Here is a 21,260-nt window from a genome sequence, read left to right as displayed (position 1 = left end):
CCTCTAGCTGTAACATGCTTCCATCTCTTACCCCTCACCTAAGCTCATCTTTACTAGGTCTCATCTTAAATGTCGCTTCTTTTGAAAATACTTGCCTAGACCACCTCAGATCTTCCTGCTGGCTGTGCCCAGCTACCCTTACCGAAGCATAATCCTGTCAATGGCAATTACTTTTCAACTGTTGATATAGTCTTGTCTATTGTAGTATCTCCAGTATCCAGCACAGTGCCTTGTGCATAAAAGGCTCTCAAAATATGTTGAGCAAATGAATGAATTATAAAATAGAGTTAGCTAAAACCACTTCTCAGTAACATTAGGTAACTGTGGAAATTATGAGATATTATGTGTGATTATACTTTGTAAACTGTAAAATTCTAGAACAAACTCCATAGTGATAAAAAGAATTATGCATGGTTGATCTCCCACACTTTTCCAGATTCTTCATCCCCTTTCTGGACCCACTATCTCCTCAATAGCCAAGAGATCTTGATGTATCAAAGTCCCATAAGGGGACTCCAGCTGAGATTCGCCCCAGGTTCTCTCACTTTGAGGCTTCTTTCTGATCCAGGAGCTACTTAGGTAAGTTGTCTTCCATATCATCTCTGTCAGTTCCATGCTGAACTTGGCTCTATCAGCAGCTACTGACAAAACCACTCTTCCATACCTATACCTCTGCTCTGGCCCAATCCAATTTGGTTCTTTAAGCTGATTCTCCCCACTCACTTTACCCTCTAATCTGCCAGGACACTTAGTGACTGAGGATTAGACTTTTCACTGAGGATTAGTGTCTTGCCCTACCACCCCAATGGTCCCTCTTGCTTTCACTTGCTACAGAAACTTTACGAGAGAAGGACATCCTAACCTAAGGTTCTCCTGGCCATAGAGAAGCTAATTTGGAGAAGATTAGTATGTTGATACATTTTTAAAGCAAACCCTCAATGAGTTGATTACTGAGTGAGGGAGGTTGATGTGGGTATGAGGAAAGGGAGACAAGGAGAAACAAGGAGTATCTGTGAGGGTACGAGAGTTGTTGGGGGAGGAGGAGCATGAATTCGATCCTCCCTGGTGATGCACTGTTTCCTCAGTGATAGCCCGTCTCTCCAACAGCAGGGTAACTTCTCTGGCTGGCTCCCAGAGAATGGGTGTCCCATTCTCAACCAGCATCACCTAAGACACACTTGGATACAGGGTTGCTTATCCTGAACCATCCCTGAGTTTAGAGGCCCAAATCGGGGATAATCTCAGTGATTTTTTTTTTTTTAATCATCACCAGGGATATTTGGGAAAGTCAATCACTGTATCAGCTAGTGGTTTCAACTTATAAAAACAACCACAATTGCAACAGCAAAAACCTCTGATTCACTCACATAAAGAGAGTGTGTAGACGGGCCTTCCTTTCTACTTCAACACCTGCTCCTCAGACTCACCCCCTTTGTGACTTCTTGAAAAATGCCTTGGGTGTTCATTAACCTGATGTAACCAATATAAATATGTTAGAGGAAAGCACTCAACGTTATCTGTCCTGGACCATCCTTGCCAGAGAAGGACAAGCTCTTAATACCATAGGAGATTGTTTATCTGAAAAATCTAACCACTGGAAGCATCCAAGGACTGTTTATACGCTAAATTTATTTTCTTTTTTTTAGGCAATATGTTCACACGTGGAATTAACATTATCTAAATTCCAGAGAAAGTGCTGATTGGACATTCAAGGTGAACAGTCCTCCTTTACAGTCCCTGAGCTCAGGCACCTTCCCTTCCCTCAGGCCCTTAATGTCTCTCTCCCCTATAGGCTCTTCTTCCCTTCTGGCTTCTGTTGCAGCACCTCTTTCTACCACACACCCTCATCCTCAGCCCAACACAGCATTGCTTACAAAACACTCAAGGTGCTAAACTTACCTGCACCTTTGTGTGTTTTTACTGCGTAATTTAAGGAAGTGACAGAACTGTCATAATGTGTGAGTTTAAGTCTCTGAGTTTTAAATTCAACACAAAAGTAAAACAAGGGGCTCATGAAGATGAGAAAGGTAGCAGACATATTTCATAATTTTTCAAGATATTACTCCTGGAGCCTTATGTTTTCTTCCTCCCGAAATCCTTGCATAACAACTAGACAGAATGATGAGCAGTGGCACCTTGGAAGGCAGCCAGTCTCACAGTATTAGAGAGATAATACAATTTTAGAACTGGAGGGGACCTCAGACCTGATTTAGTCCAACATTCTCATGTTAAGATTAGGACAGTGGGGCCCAGGGAAGTGTTGTGATTTGCTCAAGGTCGCATAGGGGATTTGGTTGAGCAAAAGCCCTCTGGGCACGCAAGGCCATACTATGCAGATTCAGGCAGGGCTTGACTGGCAGCAATGGCGCCTGTGCAGAGAGCCAGAAAGAGGCAGTGATAAAGAAAGTGAGGCTGCAGGGTGCCTGGGGAAAAGAAGCCGGGAAGGATCACACAGGAAGATGCCTTTGAAGCACAATTTCAAACTAAGTGGTCAAGCTTGCAACATTTGGAGCATGAGGTTTACCAGATGGGCCTGGGATGGGCAGCAATCAGGCACTGGGGGATTCAATGGGAGTCAAGGCAACCACAAGAAGCTGAGTCAAAGAGACTGATGTGCAAACCACATATGGCTCTCCATATAGTAGCTACAGCTGCAAACCCAAGGTCAGTGTTTAGATTTACAGGTGTGTGGATAAGACTTTTGGTTAGGGCCGGGTGCAGTGGCTCATGCCTGTAATCCCAGCACTTTGGGAGGCCGAGGCAGGTGGATCACGAGGTCAGGAGATCAAAACCATCCTGGCTAACACAGTGAAACCCCGTCTCTACTAAAAATACAAAAAATTAGCCTCGCGTGGTGGCGGGTGCCTGTAGTCCCAGCTAGTCGGGAGGCTGAGGCAGGAGAATGGTGTGAACCCGGGAGGCGGAGCTTGCAGTGAGCCGAGATCATACCACTGCACTCCAGCCTGGGTGACAGAGCGAGACTCCATCCCAAAAAAAAAAAAAAAAATGACTTTTGGTCAGCATCAGTCACCTCAGCCAGGTCCCTGAATCACAGCCAAGCCTAGATGAGTGGTATTATTGACCATGATAATGGGAGGATGAATGGTGGCTATGACTGCCTGCTGCAATCAACCTTTAGGATGGCCAGAAATTCTGATTTGGCCAGCCCTTGGCCCAGACAGCAATGTCCCCAAGATACAGTGATCACTGTGAACAGAAGCAGCTTCCATGACAAAGGCCACATACACAGCCCTGTGATCGAGGAGACCACTTTGTCATGGGTCAGAGCTCAGGTTAAGATAGACCTTTGGGGGTGTGGGGGATGGAGACAGTGAGGAGAGCACAGAGCTGCAGAGTGGAGACAACTGAATTGACTATTTTCAAATCTTATGGATTCAGAAGCTGTCGATGGGGCAGTAGCAAAACATTCGTGCCACTGATACTAAAATGGCAAATCTCTCAACAACTTTATTGCCAGTATATTCAGAAGGTTTTGTCAGAAATCTTGAGTAAGTGACTTAACTTTGCTGTGTGTCAGGCTAAATCAATGCAATGCAAAAACATCTGGATGAAAATGAAGCATCTCTGTCAGTTGTCTGGGTGTTTCGTCTACCTGACATCAAACAGCTGGATTCTTGTAAACATTTGGATGATGCACTACATTTTTCATTTTTCATTCAGATCACAAAATCATAGACTCTCCAGCTTGACAGGAACTTAAAGGTCATCTAATCCCTGATATTTGGCATAGCCTCAAATGACCTATTTTGTATTATCATGCAAATCAAACACTAAGATAGGGGTATGTGTTCTAATTACACACATTGTATCTTATTTGAAAACATGTTTATTTTAACATTTGGTTCTCCTTGGCTGTTTAATTGAATTGTAAATGAATCATTTACAGGGGAAACTAGATTATTATATGTATAAAAATACAATGAAATCCTATAATTAGGCCAGACCTGATCTACAAAAAAAGAAAAAAAACTGCAGGTGTGTAAATGCTTGTGAACTTTGGTGCTATGTTCAACACAAAGCCAAGAGGCTATGTGAGTTACCGTCACTCATAGAACTACCTGCTTAGTTTCACAAGGAGAGCAGTTTGCAAAGAAGTTTGCTTTAGCTCTTTTTCACTTCTTACTTATTCCTGCCATTTAACAAGCTTACACCAGGTGTCTGTTTCTAGACTGAGACAAGCAAAGTAAGGGCAAAGGACTGTGAAATTCATTAACTCCAGAGATCTGTTTCAGCATCTGAATCTTTCTCATCCAGATGGCCAAGGCTTCATCCCACCCCAACCCCCTTTCATATTCAGAGAGTTCCTTTAAAAACATTCACCCAATTACAGCTTCATAGAGAAGACAGCTAAGGAAGCTTTCTTACCCATAGATTGAGCTCCTGGTCTAAAGTATGTGTTTAATTTCCCTGAAAGTCTGCACAGAGTTTTTCATTTTTTACAAATTGTTCTTTGAGCTATTGTCTCATTTATACTAGTAGGCAGCATAGAAATGGGGACAGCCAAATTAAGATATAGGAGCAAATAGGAAGTATTTTCCAAAACTAGATAATGTGCGCATGCTGAGTGAAAAAAAAAATGGTAATCTGGGGAGAAAAACAAAGTTAGAAGGTCCAGAAAAAGGAAGAAAGGGTGAAATGAGGTGATGAGTCAATGAGGCAGGGAGATCTATGAAGACTGTTCTGGATGGCAGGAGATGTAGAAAAGAAGGTTCTTACATTTGCAGTGATGAAAGCTTATAATGGGCAAGGGGGAGGCATAGTAAATCAGCCAGCCAGCCAGCAGCATGTGCTGGGTGCCCACAGTGTACAGAGCATTCTTGGTACTAATAACTGCAAGGCGTTATCGAGGTTGTAAAAGACCTTCCAAGATGAGCTTGAAAAGTAGTGGAGGAGAACATCACAGAAAAACCACACCTCACTAAACTTCAGAGGAAACCAGAATCATATTGAATAATGAAGATGGCTATTACCTAAGCAGGCATCAATACAGCCACATGCACAAAAAATAATTCAAGCAATCTAGCTAGTATAGATTTAATATATATGTATGTCAGAGTTAACATTTATGGAGTGCTTACTATGCAGCAGACATTGTATTAAGCACTTTATACACATTACATCTTATATATGGGAGATGTGGACAAGCCTAGAAAATCTAAACATGTAATGGGTCTGTTCATTTTGGTATGAAATGAAATAGATGAAAGGATATGGGTAAAGATGTAAACACAGACTCCAGCATTTAAGGATTTGACATAACTAGCTATGACTATTCATGGGCAACCCTTGAAGTAAAGGGGTTAAGTTGTAATTTTCTCAGATTTGGATTGACTTATGGTGGGCAATGACTCTCCTTCAGCTTTGGGTAGAGAATTGTTCACTACCACTGTCTACATCTCTGTACACCTTGATTGTTCTATGTGTTTCATTGAGTTTGTCTTTTTTTTTTTTTTTTTTTGAGACGGAGTTTCACTCTTGTCGCCCAGGCTGGAGTGCAGTGGCGTTATCTCGGCTAACTGCAAGCTCCACCTCCCAGGTTCAAGTGATTCTCCTGCCACAGCCTCCCCAGTAGCTGGGATTACAGGTGCCCGCCACCATGCCTGGCTAATTTTTTATATGTTTAGTAGAGACGAGGTTTCGCCATGTTGGGTAGGCTAATCTCAAACTCCTGACCTCAGGTGATCCGCCCGCCTCGGCCTCCCAAAGTGCTGGGATTACAGGCATCAGCCACCACGCCCGGCCAAGTTTGTCATCATTCTTTTGAAGTTATGCTTTTCTGAATTATAGGGGGACAGTATAAACTATTCTTTAACCAAGAGTTTAAAGATTTGCAAATGTCTTCAGAAGTATAAATATTCACAAAGGGAAAGTGTCTCCTGACTTCAGAGAAATGTAGAAGTACCCCACTGGGTATGAGTAAGTTCTCCAGAGTCTCTCTTTAATCTAGCTCTAGGGTAGGATAGAGGTGGAGCCAGAAGGGTCTGTGTCTGCAGTTTTGACAGTGTTACCCTTCTTCAGCCTCCTGCACAGTGAGTGACCTCCAAGGATTATTCAGGGTTTGGGAACAGAGAATTGTAAAATATATTAGATGGGCCAACCTTTTCTCAAAATCCTCTTCAAAGGAAAATTAGCCTCTTCCTCACCATTGCCTTCTGTGCTGAGGAAGAGGATCTGCTGCTCCTTGAAGGAGGGTGGCCATTTCGATACCACAAGAGCCTACTCTGCCCTTTGACTGGATGCCTGGCCAACCCCTGACATTAAGGCAGCAAGCAACCCCAGTACTGCACAAAGTTCTGCAGCAACAGAAGTGATGATTAAATAGGGCAATGGGTTCTCTTGGGAATATGAACTGGGAAATTCCAAAAAACAATCAATCAGTATCATGAGAAACATCAGGAAGAACACAGGACAGCAGCCCAGGCATGCTCGTGGTGAACAGCACAGAGATGAAGGGCCACCTCAGTGTTAGATCCTTCCAGTGTCCATATGACATTTCACTCACCAGGATGCCACTGGTGCCAGATGCTCCTGTGATGTGCCTCTCTCTCTCATCGCCACAGGTATGCTGCAATAAGCCCCCACTGACTAAGGTAGCCTGAGGGAGTGTCAGCTCCTGGAAAACAAAAAATCACCATACTGTCAGAGCTGGTCACTTAGTCAGTGCTACTCAAAGTGTGGTCCAAGGACCAGTGGAATCCACCACTGTTCCAGTGTGCAGAAACAAAGCATAGAAACAAAATATGCATTTGGAAATCTTTAAATAGGAATTTGACCTTGCCCCAGCATCCAATTTTATGTCTGTTAAATCTAATAAAAAGTTGAGCTTGCATTTCATAAGTCTATGGGAGTTTTTTTCACTTCATTTTTCTAATAATTTATTTTTATTGTGTTTTACAAAAGCATCAGTCAGTATGTGAAGGACTGAAAACTGTCAAATATTTAAAAACTGGTGCTTCACAACAGACAGTTTGAGGAGCACTGATCTAGTCCCCTGTTTACAAACTGTGAATCCTTGACCCATTCGTGGGTAGTAACCCATTAAGGAGTCACGAAATTAATTTGTGTGGATACCAGCATTAACAAAGAATAGAATAAAAAGTATCAGGGTACATTGCATGAATACAGGATTAAGTTCTTTTTTGTGAAATTTTTATTTTAAAAAGCATGTGCAAATACATATGCACATACACACTTGTATATTTTTGCATGTATATAAAACAGAAAAAGGAACCTGGGATGCCCATGTTTTATTGTAAAAGATACTTCTGCTTTTCTAATAGTTGTAAGGAAAATGTCTGCACATATTTGGAAAACTATGTGTTGTCCATCACACACCCTTCTGCTATCTTTTATCTCATTTGGATTCTATGGGAGCTATTTCACAACTTTGTAAACTGTAGCTAGCTGATAGCATTGCAAAATAATTATTCTCTGTAAACATTCAAGTTTTGTCCTTTCTGGTAGAGGTTCAATTGATTCCCACTCCCTCTGTGGAAGCAGTCAGTTTTGCCCTTTTTTTGTGCATTCAATATTCTTGATCTATACATGTTCTTTGTATTCTCTTTTGATCCAGTTATAATATCTGCCTAGTTCTCTCATAGATTGAGTTAAATAAAATCTCTAACACATGTTCATGTTCAATCTATATGAGTCATGATTCTACGTTTCGTTTTTTTTTTAAATTACCTTTTAACGTAGGTCACAGTAGAGCTTTCATGCATCAGGTGGCAGTGTTTGTTCAAACTTAGGTCAACTGTAATGAAATGGGATACCTCAACAGGAAGGCAAACCTGGATCCCTAGCAAGGCAGAGGGACTTCCTGGTTTAACTTTGTGCTGTTGCCTAGAGGAATCAAAAGGAAGGGGAGAATTTTATTGTGAAAGACCACATGCCAGCAATGATTTTAATTGCTGCTCTGTAAGATCCCTCCCACGCCTTGTTCTCATGATGTTTCAAATACACATCTCTTTTACTACAGTTCAGAAAAATCTGAAGATACAAATGAATATGGACTAGGCAAATTAGAAGTATGAGGTCTCAGACATGGCAAGAAAGAACACCAGCCTGAGAACAAAAAATTTAGGTTCTAGGCCCAACTTGATCCCTAATTAGCTGTATGATTTGATTTTAAGCATGTGACTTAGCTTCTCTGGGCCTCTTATTCTTTATCTGTACATTAATTAAGTTGGTAGTTTTCGATTCTTTTTCAGGCATAACTACTTTTTTTTTTTTCAAAACAAAGCTTGTACACAGTTTTAATGTGCAAAACAAGACAACAACTCTGGTTTAGTAGGGTGTCTGCTTGGTTTCAACTCCTCCACTATGGTGGCCTCTAATTATAGGGGCCCCTCAGAACTGTGAGGATTCCAAGATAGCACGGTCTGAGAAGCATGGAATCCAAGAGCACTAACATTCTTCCTAACGCTGCGATGTTCCAGTCAATTACTTTGTCTCTGGTTTAAGAGCATTCAAAATCTTTTCCAAGTTGTTCCACCACCCTTTCCTTCCTTGCCCCATCCCCACCCTGTTGAGTATTTCCAATTTTAGCTCTGACCTTTAGAGTCCTTGTTCTATCTTCATTCAGTTCCTTCAACTGCTGGGATCCACCCCACAGGTTTGGTCCAAAACAACCTATAGGGCGTATTCCACTGTATTCTAATTATCTGTTTAATTATCTGCTTCCCCAACCAGACTGAATTTCCTGAGAGTGGGTGTCTTGTCTTCTCACCTTTGTCTCCCAGGTCCAGTGCGGTGCCTCGCCCTCTTCTCTATTCTCAGTACACACTGTCTGAGTTCTTCTCTCTACCTTACCTATGTATGTTCTACCCAGATCTCTCTCCTCAACTTCAGCCTCTCGTGTACAACTACTTTCCAGACAATTCCACTTTGCGTATCTCATAGGCTCTTCAAAAGCAGCACATCCAGTTCTACAGCTTCCATTCAGAATATTTACCTCCTCCTCAAGTCCTATCTCAAGAAAAGATGCTGCAACCTACCTGCTGCCCAAGCCAGAAACCCTTGACACCTCACTTTCTTTCATTTCCACTTCCACATCCAACCCTTTAATTCCACCTCCTACCATTTTTTTATCCATCTACACTTTTTTTAGAGATGGAGTCTTGCTATGTTGCCCAAGCTAGACTTAAGTGATCCCCATCTCAGCCTCCTGAAAAGCTGGAGCTACAGGTGTGTGCCACAGCACCAACGATCTGTCTTTCCATTTCCACTACTGTTGCCCAAGTTAAGATCACATAGATAATAACAGATCATTTTGATGGTGCTTCCAGGGTGCCAACTGTTGCAAAAATGATAAAACCCTTTTCATACATTAGATCCTTGAATGTGCATATCTGCTCTGGTTATTACTGTAGCCCCATTTTACCATTAAGGAAATTGAAATTTAAAGAGAATAAATAACTTACCCAAGCTGGTAAGTGTTGGAGCTGAGAATTTAGTCCCTGTCTCTCCAATGCCAATACTCTAGCCCTTACCTATAATATAACAACTGAAATATTAACTGGTGTTGTATCCCTACTATCAGCTTTGCCTTCTAAGTCTTTTTTTTTCCATTCTACAGCCCAGAGATTTTTTAAAACTAGAACTCTTACTGTGTCCGGAATTTATTCCTTCTGGTGGGTTCTCGATCTCGCTGTCTTCAAGAACAAAGCCACGGAGACTCCCGGTGAGTGTTACAGTTCTTAAAGATGGTGTGTCCGGAGTTTGTTCCTTCAGATGTTCAGATGTGTCCGGAGTTTCTTCCTTCTGGTGGGTTCGCGGTCTCACTGACTCCAGGAATGAAGCCGCAGACCCTGGCGGTGAGTGTTATAACTCTTAAAGGTGGCGCATCACAGTTCTTTGTTCCTCCCGGTGGGTTCGTGGTCTCCCTGACTTCAAAAACGAAGGCACAGAACCTCGCGGTGAGTGTTGCAGCTCACAGAGACAGCGCGGACCCAAAGAGTGAGCAGCAGCAAGACTTATTACGAGAGTGAAAGAACAATGCTTCCACAGCAGCAAACCCGACGGCAGCGGGTTGCAGTAGGGGCCCGAGTGCTCCGCGTGGCCAGCTTTTATTCCCTTATTTGCCCCGCCCACATCCTGCTGATTGGTCCATTTTACAGAGAGCTGATTGGTCCATTTTACAGAGTGCTGATTGGTCCATTTTACAGAGAGCTGATTGGTCCATTTTACAGAGTGCTGATTGGTCCATTTTTACAGAGTGCTGATTGGTGTGTTTACAATCCTCTAGCTAGACAGAAAATTTCTCCAAGTCCCCCACTCGACACAGGAAGTCCAGCTGGCTTCACCTCTCCTTATCATGTGTCCTCCACTTAAAATTCTTCATTATTTTTCCTTTGCCCAGGGATACAATAGAAATGTGTTAATATCTCACTATGCCCTTCATAATCTGTATCTGGTGTCTTTTCTTGCTACTGTCACCCTTGGCTTCAGTCATACTGAACCATTTATGATTTGGGGGGCATATATTGCAGTATTTTCCATTCATCCTCAATATCTTCTTTTTCCTCTGCTTGAGAAATTCTTTATTTCCCCCACCTCTTTACCCAGCCAGCTCCTAGTTATACTTCAGTTCTCAGCTCAGAAATGTTCAACTCTAAAGAAACACTCTGTGACCATTCCTGTTCCCAGAGCACCGTGAATCTTCTGAAGCTACCATTGTGACTCTACATTATAAATGCTTGCGTATTTGTCTGTATCCTACCCCAGTACAAGTTCCCAGAGGGAGACTACTTCTGATTTATTCAGCATTGCCCATTGTCTTAACCTGGGTTCCTTAGAAGCAGACCCTGAGATGAGAATTCTTCTTACTCAAGTGATTTATTGAGGATGAAATTCATATGAGTGAGGGAAACTGGATAGGGCTGGGGAGATCAGTCAAGCTGTGGGTCTAGCCTCAGCCTGATTCCAGGGGGCACTTTGGAGCTTGAATAACATCACAGAGTCAGCCCACTTGAGACAAGGGGACTGTGCTTTTACCCCCATCCCCAACAACTGGGCATTGGCTGCAAGCTGCTCCTAGAGTGTGTGTGTGGGGGATGAAGGCAGCATAATCTCCCAGGCATAGCTGGGGGGAGTGCTTCCCTGCTTCAGGGCTCCAGAGAAGGGTGCAGCTGTGAGTCCTTAGTAACTGGGGGATGCGTGCTCCACCAGACAACAGGGGTCTACTACATACCCCAGCTGCTAGAACATGTCCTACCACATCATACTCAATACATGCCAAAGAAAGAAATGAGAGAATTTTTTCATTCATCTATTTCTCATTTATTCCCAGCTGAATGATTTTTCTAGTGGATTAGATTCTCTAATATTCCCAATCTTGATTTTTTTTAAAGCCTCTCAATTTTCTTCCACCTTTCCTGAACACTAACCACTTTATAAGATTTCCAAACTTGGGTAACTCTAGTTTCTCACCTCATGTGCTTCGTTTAGTTCTAGTTTCTCACCTCATGTGCTTCATTAAGTTCTAGACAAACATGAGCACGGCCATTAATATTTCTACAACTTAATTAGTTGTTTAAGGTCTGACTGGTTACCGGTCAAAATGTACACATCTCCTCAAATTGAGTGGGACTTATGGGGAGAAGGTTTCTGTCAATTAGGAGAAAATTTGATTTTTTTTTCTTTTTTTTTTGATGGAGTCTTGCTCTGTCGCCCAGACTGGAGTGCAGTGGCACGATCTCGGCTCACTGCAAACTCTGCCTCCCAGGTTCACGCCATTCTCCTGCCTCAGCCTCCCGAGTAGCTGGGACTACAGGCGACCGCCACCAAGCCCAGCTAACTTTTTTTGTATTTTTTGTAGAGATGGGGTTTCACCATGTTAGCCAGGATGGTCTCAATCTCCTGACCTTGTGATCTGCCTGCCTCAGCCTCCCAAAGTGCTGGGATTACAGGCATGAGCCACCACGCCCGGCCGATTTTTTTTTTTTTTTTAGTTTTTTTTTTTTTGAGACAGAGTTTCGCTCTTGTTGCCCAGGCTGGAGTGCAATGGTGTCATCTCAGCTCACTGCAACCTCAGCCTCCCGGGTTCAAATAATTCTCCTGCCTCAGCCTCCCCAGTAGCTGGGATTACAGGCATGCACCACCAGGCCCGGCTAACTTTGTATTTTTAGGAGAGACAGGGTTTCTTCTTGTTGGTCAGGCTGGTCTCGAACTCCCAACCTCAGGTGATCCTCTCACCTTGGCCTCCCAAAGTGCTGGGATTACAGGCATGAGCCACCACGCCCAGCCTGGAAAATTTGATTTTTAAACCATTTGTCTAGAACAATTTGCTCCAAAATATCTACATATATCCTACCTGGGGGGTCTACCCAGAGAGATCTGTGAATTCTCTGTAATCCATGAATGCATATTCCAGGCTGTGTGCCCTTACCTATGGCAGTCAGCTGCCACCTGCTCAGATGGATGGACACCAGCAGCCTCCTCCCTGATTGGGAAGTTGGACCACATGGAGGGAAGACGACTTCTTCCCACAAGAAGGTTCCCTTCTACTCGAGTGGACTGGAGCCCTGAGCTTATTCCTCAAGGAAATTTTCTCTCTGGAAGAAATCCAATCCTATCAGACTCAGACAAAAGGTAAAAGCCTTAAAGGTAGAGATCAGGTCCTGTTCTTTACATAAAAACTAACAATATCTCACACTCAACTGTTTAGAAGTGCTTTCACATATTGTATCTCATCTGATCCTCAATAAAATCCCACCCATGAGAAAACTGAGACACCTAGCAGTCAAGTGACTCACCTAAGATCACGTAGCCAACAAATGGTAGAGCCGTGATTCAAACCCAGGATCTCCGATGCCAAATATGAAGGTCTTTTCAGAGTACCTTGCTGTGTAACACAAGGCCTGGCTTACCATATGCCCTCATTAGCTTTTCGTTGAGTTGAATTACCTACGGCTTCTATTATTCATGTCCAGTGCACCCCTTCTTTAGAATAGATAACAAAAAGTAGATGATGGGCTAGTCTGTGTCAGCTAAAGCATTGTGCCAATGAGGTCCAGGTCATTGGTTCAAATCCCAAAAGACCAGTTACCTTTGTCTCAAGATGGCAGTAAGCTTAGTTCCGCTGATACAGGCCACTGCCCTAATCACTCATTTTGCCTATGAGTCAACATCAGAGAATGGCAAAAGGATTTGGATAGAGCAGGGCAAGTTCATTACTAATTCTAGAGGGACATTGGGAAGAAAATCTTATTGCTTTTATTTTTGCCCAGGAGAAGGGATAGTGCATCATTGGACTTAGCCACATAAGGCTCTGGGTTGATACATGTGGAGTTGAATTCAGTGACTTGAGTGGATCTGACCCAGGAAGGCATCATGAGGAGGGGGTGTGCCAGGCTGAAGTGAGAAAAAGGGCTGGGAAGAAATGACCAGCTGGAAAGGCCAGTCCAGCACCACCAATGTCTTCAAACAGAAGGCTGCAGAGATAACTTGAAGACCTTGAGGAGTAGGAAAGTGTCATGGTTCTGGAGGTTAAATTTAAAATCCAGAGCCCCAAATAAAACCTTCGCTCAGGTTCTCTTCTTCCATTCCTATAACTTAGCCTATGGTGCTGACAAGGAAGCAAATGCTTAAAAAGTGCGGAGCTCTTATTATCTATAACTGTTATACCATTCAATGCAATGAACACTGACAGGCCTGTTTTGCATCCACTGCTGTACAAGGTCCTGGGGTTGGGGTTCATGAAATCTCTGACCATAAGTTATTACCCAAGGAGTGAAATGATTGTAGTATATTATACAGATCAAGCAAAAATAAGTTCTATGTAGTGACTGCTCTGAGAGTTTAAAGGGAAAAGTTGGCTATGGTCAGATTCCTTTAGAAGAACTTCTCAGGAGGGGACTGAGTTAGTCTTTGACGAATTGGCAGGATCTGAATCTGAAGGTGGAGGGAGGTGGAAAGAGGATTCATCCCCTGAATCCAGTGCCCCACATACCTCCTTTGGGCCCACCTTATTGTTTCAGCCATTGCTGTAGCAACCAGCTGTGAGCAAGTGAAACCTGGCCACACCGTGTCTTTGGATGCAGAGAGCAGTGTTCACCTTCTGTTCCCGGTTTCTTTGCCACATCTGCCTGCAAGAACCTGCTTGGCCATTCTGATACACATGCAAACCTGAGAGTATGGGGAAGTTATCACCCAAAGGACAATACTGGATCAATGGGAGCAGACACTGGTAGATTAATACTTCCCTCTTCCACCCTGCAGGCTGCCAAGTCTGAGATGCATTCTACAGGGGCTTCATAGCCTTCTAAGTAGGATTGAGCTCTGGTTGCCCACAGTGACGATCCGATAAAGTAACCATGGATTGGCTTCTCCTTCTTCCTTCTTTCAGCCTTCACAGACCCCAAATGTCCCAATCCTACTTCTTAGCGTAACTCCCCCAATTCAACCACCTGTACAAGCCCTTTTTTGGGAGGAACATGGAGTAAAGTTAAAAATGGGCTTGTTGCTTTTTCCCTATATCCCTGAAAAGTAGCTGTTCCAGAGATAGGAGAAAGCCAAGCAATATGGCACAGGGAGAAGGTGCAGATTCTCTTTACTACACCTCCCAAACCCACAACTGGCTCCCGCATTTGATCAATCCTATGGGGACTTCACTTAGAGCCACCAGGGGTCTTTAGAGAGCTCCCTGAAGCCTGAGTGATGGGAAGCCTCACACCCATGTGGTAGGGAACATTTCACTGAGAGTGACATAGCCAAGCCCTCCTCTCCTTCCCCAGTTCCTTCAGACATCTGTGAAAGTTTGAAAAGGGTTCTTGCATTCCCAGGCCCAGGACTGCAGGGAGGGAGGAAGCTGACCCTCAGCCTCCCTGAAACATCCTTTGTGGGACTCCCATCCCTACCACCTCTTTAAGTTCTCAGACCTCAGCACTGGGCTGGGATCTTCCCAGAACCACCAGCCCACCCAGCCCCAGAGTGTATTCACCAGAAGCCCTGCTCAGAAGTTGGCCTGATCTTAGTAATAGTCCTGACTCTTTCCGAACATAGACCATGCTGAGTTTTATGCCTCACAAGTGAAGTGTGATAACAAGAACTTGGAGAGGATCTAAAGCAACCAAAGGGCAGGGCATGGTGGCCCATGCCTGTAATCCCAGCACTCTGGGAGGCTGAAGTGGGAGGGTCACTTGAAGCAGGAGGATTGCTTGAGGCCAGAAATTCATGGTTACAGTGAACTACAAGTTGCATTACAGCCTGAGTGACAGAGCAAGATCCTGTCTCAAAAAAAAAAAAAAAAAAAAAAGTAAAATAAGATAAGCAACCAAAGGGATATGAGTTTGAAAAACAGCTCTAGGCTGCACCCTTAGAGAAGCAGGGCAACTTACCTTCTCGAAAAGGCAGGAAGTACAAGGGTGCCCACTCAGTCCAGAGGAGGACATGATATGAGAGACTGGGGCAGGACAGAACTTTCCTCTTACAAGGATTGTAGAAGGCCTTGAATTTTGTGGGGAGGTAAGAGGAGAAAGATAATTGGAGAGCGTGAAGAAAGGATTGTTAAATAGTTTTTTTCTGGCAACATTTTTAAAAGTGCAGGTAGTTTAAAGATGGCTGAGGCAATGCTTGGAGAGAGCGGTGGGGGTGGGCTTTTTCTTCGCAGCAATCTCTCTGGCCCTGAGTGCCCCTGTCAGATTCTACCCTTGTACACTTGAAGGCACATGAAAGTGATAAGGAGAAGAAGGGAGAGGGGACAGCAGAGAAGGAAAGGTGAGAGAATGACATTGGTCATTGCTGTGGCGCGCTTCAGGTCACCACGGCCTGCCCACCTGCAGGAATCCTTACAAAGTCTTCCCGGACCTGTAATATGGGACTCTCTTCAGGGAAGCAGTACGGCCTAGGATTAAGACCATTAGCCTGAGAGTCAGACCCAAGGGTCCCAGAGCTGTTTATAGGCTAAATAACCGTTGCTCAACAAATACTTAACTTCCAGGGCCAGTGTTTCCTTATCTAGAATAGGAGCTCCATGAAGTCTGCCTTATTCTCTACAAGAGCCCTAGAGCCTCGTATTGCACCTGGCAATACATATTTGCTGAATGAATAAATAAATCTATAAAATTAGAATAACCTTATTACCACTCCAAAGGAAGTAAAATCATGATAAGGAACATGGATGCTGGAGCCAGACTCCCTGGATTTGAATCTGGGCTCAGTGGCTTCCATCGCTGCCACTTTGGCAGGTTAGTGAATCTTTCTATGCCTCTCTGTGCCTCAGTTTCCTTGTCTGTGAAATGGGGTTGATAACAGAACACCTACCTCAAAAGGTTAAAACAAGTTAACCTTTTTGTGGGGTTAAAATAAGTTAACCTTTTGTGGGGCTTAAAACAAGTTAATGTATGTGAAATGCATAAAATAGTGCCTGACTATATGTCAGTTCACTATTGTTATAAGGGTTAATTGACTAAATCCAGAACAAATGGTGAGAATTTCATGTTTTTTTCTATATACTTCTGAACTATTCAAGTCTCAATCTCTCTCCCTCTCTCTCTCTCGCTCTCTCTCTCTCTCTCTCTCTCTCTTTGAGACATAGTCTTGCTCAGCCACCTCCCTCTAGGCTGGAGTGCAGTGGTGTGATCTCGGCTCACTGCAACCTCCACCTCCTGGGTTCAAGCGATTCTCGTGCCTCAGGCTCCCGAGTAGCTGGGACTACAGGCATGTGCCACCATGCCTGGCTAATTTTTGTATTTTTAATAGAGACGGGGTTTCACCATGTTGGCCAGGCTAGTTTCAAACTCCTGACCTCAAGTGATCTTCCCCCCTCGGCTTCCCAAAGTGCTGGGATTACACACGTGAGCCACTGCATCCGGCCTCAAGTCTCTTATAATAAAATGTAAACAGGCATTGTTATTAAATATTTTTAAGCAGTTAGCTCATCACCTGCCACATTGTAAGCTCTCACTAAGTGCTGGCTGTTGTTGTTGTCAATGAAAAAAAAAAATTATTCTGATCTTACTAGGTCTGACAGTTGATGATAAAGCCAAAAGTTTGTCCTCAGGATCAACTTAGAATAGGAGCAGGCAATTGCAGGCTTTAACTGAAGAAAGATCCTCAGGAAAACTGCTATTGGCACTGAATAGGATGAGAGTAGTGGGAGCTGAGTTGATTGTAATGTTTAGCTGCAGGCTAGAGAAACAGACTTGAACAGGAGAAAAACAGTGCCTTGCAGAAGCACATACACTGAGTGGAACTTGTTGTAATATACCAGACCAATTTCTTTTTCTTTACAGTTTATTTCCATTTCTAGTCAGGGAGCTGGTTCAATTCCTCAAGAAGTAGTTACAAAACTTCTATTTTTTTTTCAGCCCTGTCACTGGGGTTGTGGGAAAAAGAAAAACCGTACACGGCAGCCCTAACTCTTGCAGAGAGAATATGTTAAATCATAAAGCAAGATCATATATGATCGCATCTCAAAGTGTGCAAAACAGGTAACTGCTACAGTAAGTTAAGACAAGGGAGACCTCAATTCATTTGTTCATGCTCACATATATTCATTTACTGACTCATTATCTAAAAGACACTAAGCACCCACTGCACCGAAGGCCATAAGAAACAGGGAGCTTGGGATGGGTTCCCTTCCCTCGAGGAACCTATGCTTCATTGATGTTGGTGTCAATCTGTATGAGAATAGCTCCAATACAGGGCAGAATGTAATCATGCTTTATGAGGCCACAGAGCTTGCTTGGGGTGAGCATTATCAGAGTTGCCTGGTTGAGTAGTCTGGTACGGCTTTTTGAGGGTGGTGGGACTTGATTCAGACCTTGAAGGTGTGGTATTAGCTAAACAGATGGGAGTGAAAGATGGCATCCCAAGCAAGAAGACACTAGGAGGAAGTTCACAGAAGCAGGGATGAATATGGCTGTTATATTATTGATTCATCAATGCACTGAACAAACTTTTTTTTTTGAAATATTTGTTATGTGCTTGAAAGATGAACACATCATCATTCTTTCCCTCCAACAGTTTGTAGTTTAATGGGGGAGGCAAACTCATAAAGAAAAACGTCTATTACAGTGTGATAAGTGTATCAGCCAAGGTAGGTGTAAAGTTGCATGCAGAAGGTTCTCCCCGGGAATGAGCTGGGGGCTCAGTGGGTGAGGAGGGAGCCATGGCGCTGCAAGCACAAAGGGCTGCAAAGGCCCTTTAGGATGCACATTGGAGGAAGGGGTACAAAGGCCACTGGAGAGTGATGGGAAATGAGGTAGTTAGACGGGTAGAGATCAGATCATAAAGGCACGTTGAGTACATTCTGTGAAATTTGGGCTTTATTCAGAGGACAGGGCAATCACTGAAAGATTTCATATGAAAGGACATATTACATTTGCATTTTAGAAAGATAATAAATAATAACATTGTCTTACATTATTTACACTATTTAGGGCCAACTATGATTTAAACATCGAGCCTCACAATAATGTCTATCATCTCCAGAGAGATGCATGCACTGTTGCCCCAAGTCAGTTGAGTAGTAAGGAGCAGAAAGATGCTCTGTCTCCTGGGCCAAACTCTTAACCCTTATACTCTGCTACCTCTGCAGCGTGGAGGAGGGAGGCAAGGAGATGGTAAGGAAAGAGGCAGGAGCCGAAGTCAGAATGAAAAATAATGAGGCCAGAACTAAAACAGTAGGGGTGAGAATACAGAGAAAGAAACAGAATCCAGAAATATTGAGTAAGTAGGCTCTACCGGATGTTAGGATTGATTAGATGTAGGGAGAAATGTGGAGGGAGGACTGGAATGACTCCCAGGTTCTGCTCCTCTAAGTGTGTCTCTTGTGAGGCTGTTATCAGTGAGAGGAACTATAGGAAGTAAAGGAGGTGAGGAGATAATGAGTTGAGGAAGCTGTGGGACTCCATGGCAGAGATCCTAGTGGGGAGTGGGATAGACCCAGCTGGAGCTTCGGAGCCAGGAAAGGGCTGGAAGAAGAGACTGGGAAATCTGATGGATTGGCTGGGGCAGGGAGGGCTGATTAGGCTGTAGGAAGCTAAGATGACAGGATAACATATGGACTTGAATTTGAAGACTGTAAGGAGTTGCTAAGGCCTTTTGATTACAGAAGCAACATGGTCAGTAACAGCCTTTCAAATGTCAAGCCTCAAACTAAAATATCCAAGAACTGACATGGAACTTTATTTCCAACCTTCCCTCCAGTCTCTGGTGAAAGCAACACCTCAGTAAGGATGGTCCAGTCCCCCATGCTCAGGGTGAAGACCAGGTTCTGGGGGGCTTAGCGGGCACTGGGGAAGGGAGCTGGTCCTTGACCACTTTCCCCCTCGTGCCCCTGGGACATCCTCATCCTGTAGGTCTGCTCCACAAGGGCCCCAGCCACAGCTCCTCGTGAGGGTTGCAAGATCTTTCCTGGTCTGGAAGTGGTGAAGGGCTGGAACCCCTGTATTCACAAGCACTTGTCTCTTTGCTTTGTCCCTCATATTACCTGATGGATATAGGATGAAAGATGAAAAGGAATGTTGGGAGATGAAGCAGAGGTGGGAAATATTAATAATATCTTGAATATTACCCTGCCATTTAATTAAAATCATATTTTGGGAAAACCAGTTCACAGCACTGGACAAGGTCTAATGGAGGAGGGAGAGGACAGGGGAACAGGCAGACCAACTTAGAGACTATTGCAGTAACGGCAGTGTTGTGCAGGACTGCGTAACTTACAGTGCACTTTGACCGCTCATTTGATCCTCACAGTGCCTCTGCAAGTTGGCCTTACTAGCCCCATTTTACAGATAGGGCAACCAAGAGAAGTTAGCTCAATGAGGCAAAATCATCTGGCTAGCAAATAGAAGAGCTCAGGCTTAACACCTTGGTCTTCCAATAAAAACCTTTAGGAGAAAAAATAATCCCTTCTTCCAGTACATTCATCACCTGCTGCACATCCCACAACACCAGGCTGCCTCTCGGGAATAAGGTGCTCTAAACATCAGAGCCTAAACGTGCATTTGGAGGCTCTGTCTTCAGAGAAGATCCCACTGGGAAACAAGTCTGCACCACCTTAAAGGATTCCTCTGGGCTTTGGAAGGGATTTCCCACAGAGAGCTGCTTCCAATCATAACACATTGAGCCTTCTGCAAGGTCCCTGTGTAACTTAACTGTAGAGGCACAGTAGAAAGCCCGCTCCAAAAACCATCCTCTGTTCCTGCCTAATGAATCCCTGGTATACGCTGTCAGAATTTAAGAGGCAGGTGTCGCTCCCCTGACGCTTTGGATAGGAACTTGTTCAAATCGTGTAGCCTCTCTAGGAACAGTTTTTCAAGAGTGGTTTATAATTTTTCATCTGCAGCAGTAGTGAGGGGGTGGATTCAGAGGAAGAAGGAGGAAGTACCGACGGGGGAGGCAGGAAAAGAAATGCCATCCTGGATCAGAGCTGTGAACGTCAAAGGAGAGGGGTGATCCTCACCTCTGGAGATGAGAGACTGGAAGAGAATGCCTGTGAAGGTAAAGGAAAGAAAGAACTTAGATGTGGTAGGTGGAGCCTTCTCTATAGAGAGACACAGAAGAGGTTTCTATTTCCCCAGATGATAGCTAGTAGTCAAGGCTTCCTGCCCTCACCATCATCCTCTGCAGGCATCTCCACGTCAACCAGGCCAGGCCGCTCCTCTTTCTGCCCCACTCAGCACCCTCCCTCCACCTTTTCTCTAGCTTATGCAACCCAATATCTATACATTTGTTCATCTGATTTACTCTTTCTTGATCACTCTCTACCCTTTGCTCTACTCCACTGATCAGAATCAAATTTAAGTGCCAAATGCCCTATAAGTCTGACCCGAAACTCCAGCCTACAGTGGTTCTTATTGCCTGTACCAGCAGTTCTCAAACCCTAGCATGCATCAGAATCACTCAGGGGGCATTTGAAAACACAGGTTTCCAGGACTCTCAGAGTTTCTGATTCAGTAGGTCTGGGCCACGGCCTGAGAATTTACCTTGCTAACAAGTTCCCAAATGACTCTCGCTGATGCTTCTTGTTTGGGAACCACTAACCTGTACCATTCGTTTAGCCTTAATCATGCACTGCCCTGTGCTGACACTGTAACTGAGTATCCAGATGCAGCTGTGAACATATCAAAGGCAGTTATGTTGTAGGTACTGGGCTGTATCTCCCACAGGACTTAGCTAGCATACTCAGAGCAGGTACCCAAACCCAATATAATTTATTAATTGTTGTGAAAACTTAGTATTGGTTTTAGGTAAAATTAGGAAGACAGTAGATTGTCCACAGGAACCTTCCA

The 21,260-nt window shown here is 43.9% G+C and overlaps 1 protein-coding gene across 1 annotated transcript; it reads left to right on the top strand.

The window, feature by feature from the left end:
• Positions 1 to 406: 406 nt before the first annotated feature.
• LOC129397457 (uncharacterized) lies at positions 407 to 20,756 on the top strand. The gene is made up of 6 exons (XM_055110604.1): positions 407 to 579; positions 1,647 to 1,713; positions 9,599 to 9,703; positions 12,395 to 12,612; positions 17,331 to 17,453; positions 20,315 to 20,756. The coding sequence occupies exons 4-6, from the start codon at positions 12,485 to 12,487 to the stop codon at positions 20,754 to 20,756; spliced, it is 693 nt and encodes a 230-aa protein (XP_054966579.1). The 5' UTR covers positions 407 to 579; positions 1,647 to 1,713; positions 9,599 to 9,703; positions 12,395 to 12,484.
• The last annotated feature ends 504 nt before the right edge of the window (positions 20,757 to 21,260 follow it).

This window comes from Pan paniscus, chromosome 1 (genome assembly GCF_029289425.2).
Source record: "Pan paniscus chromosome 1, NHGRI_mPanPan1-v2.0_pri, whole genome shotgun sequence".
Taxonomy (NCBI): Eukaryota; Metazoa; Chordata; class Mammalia; order Primates; family Hominidae; genus Pan; species Pan paniscus.
Note: the sequence above shows the minus strand (reverse complement) of the source record. Positions and strands in the feature narration are given on the sequence as shown.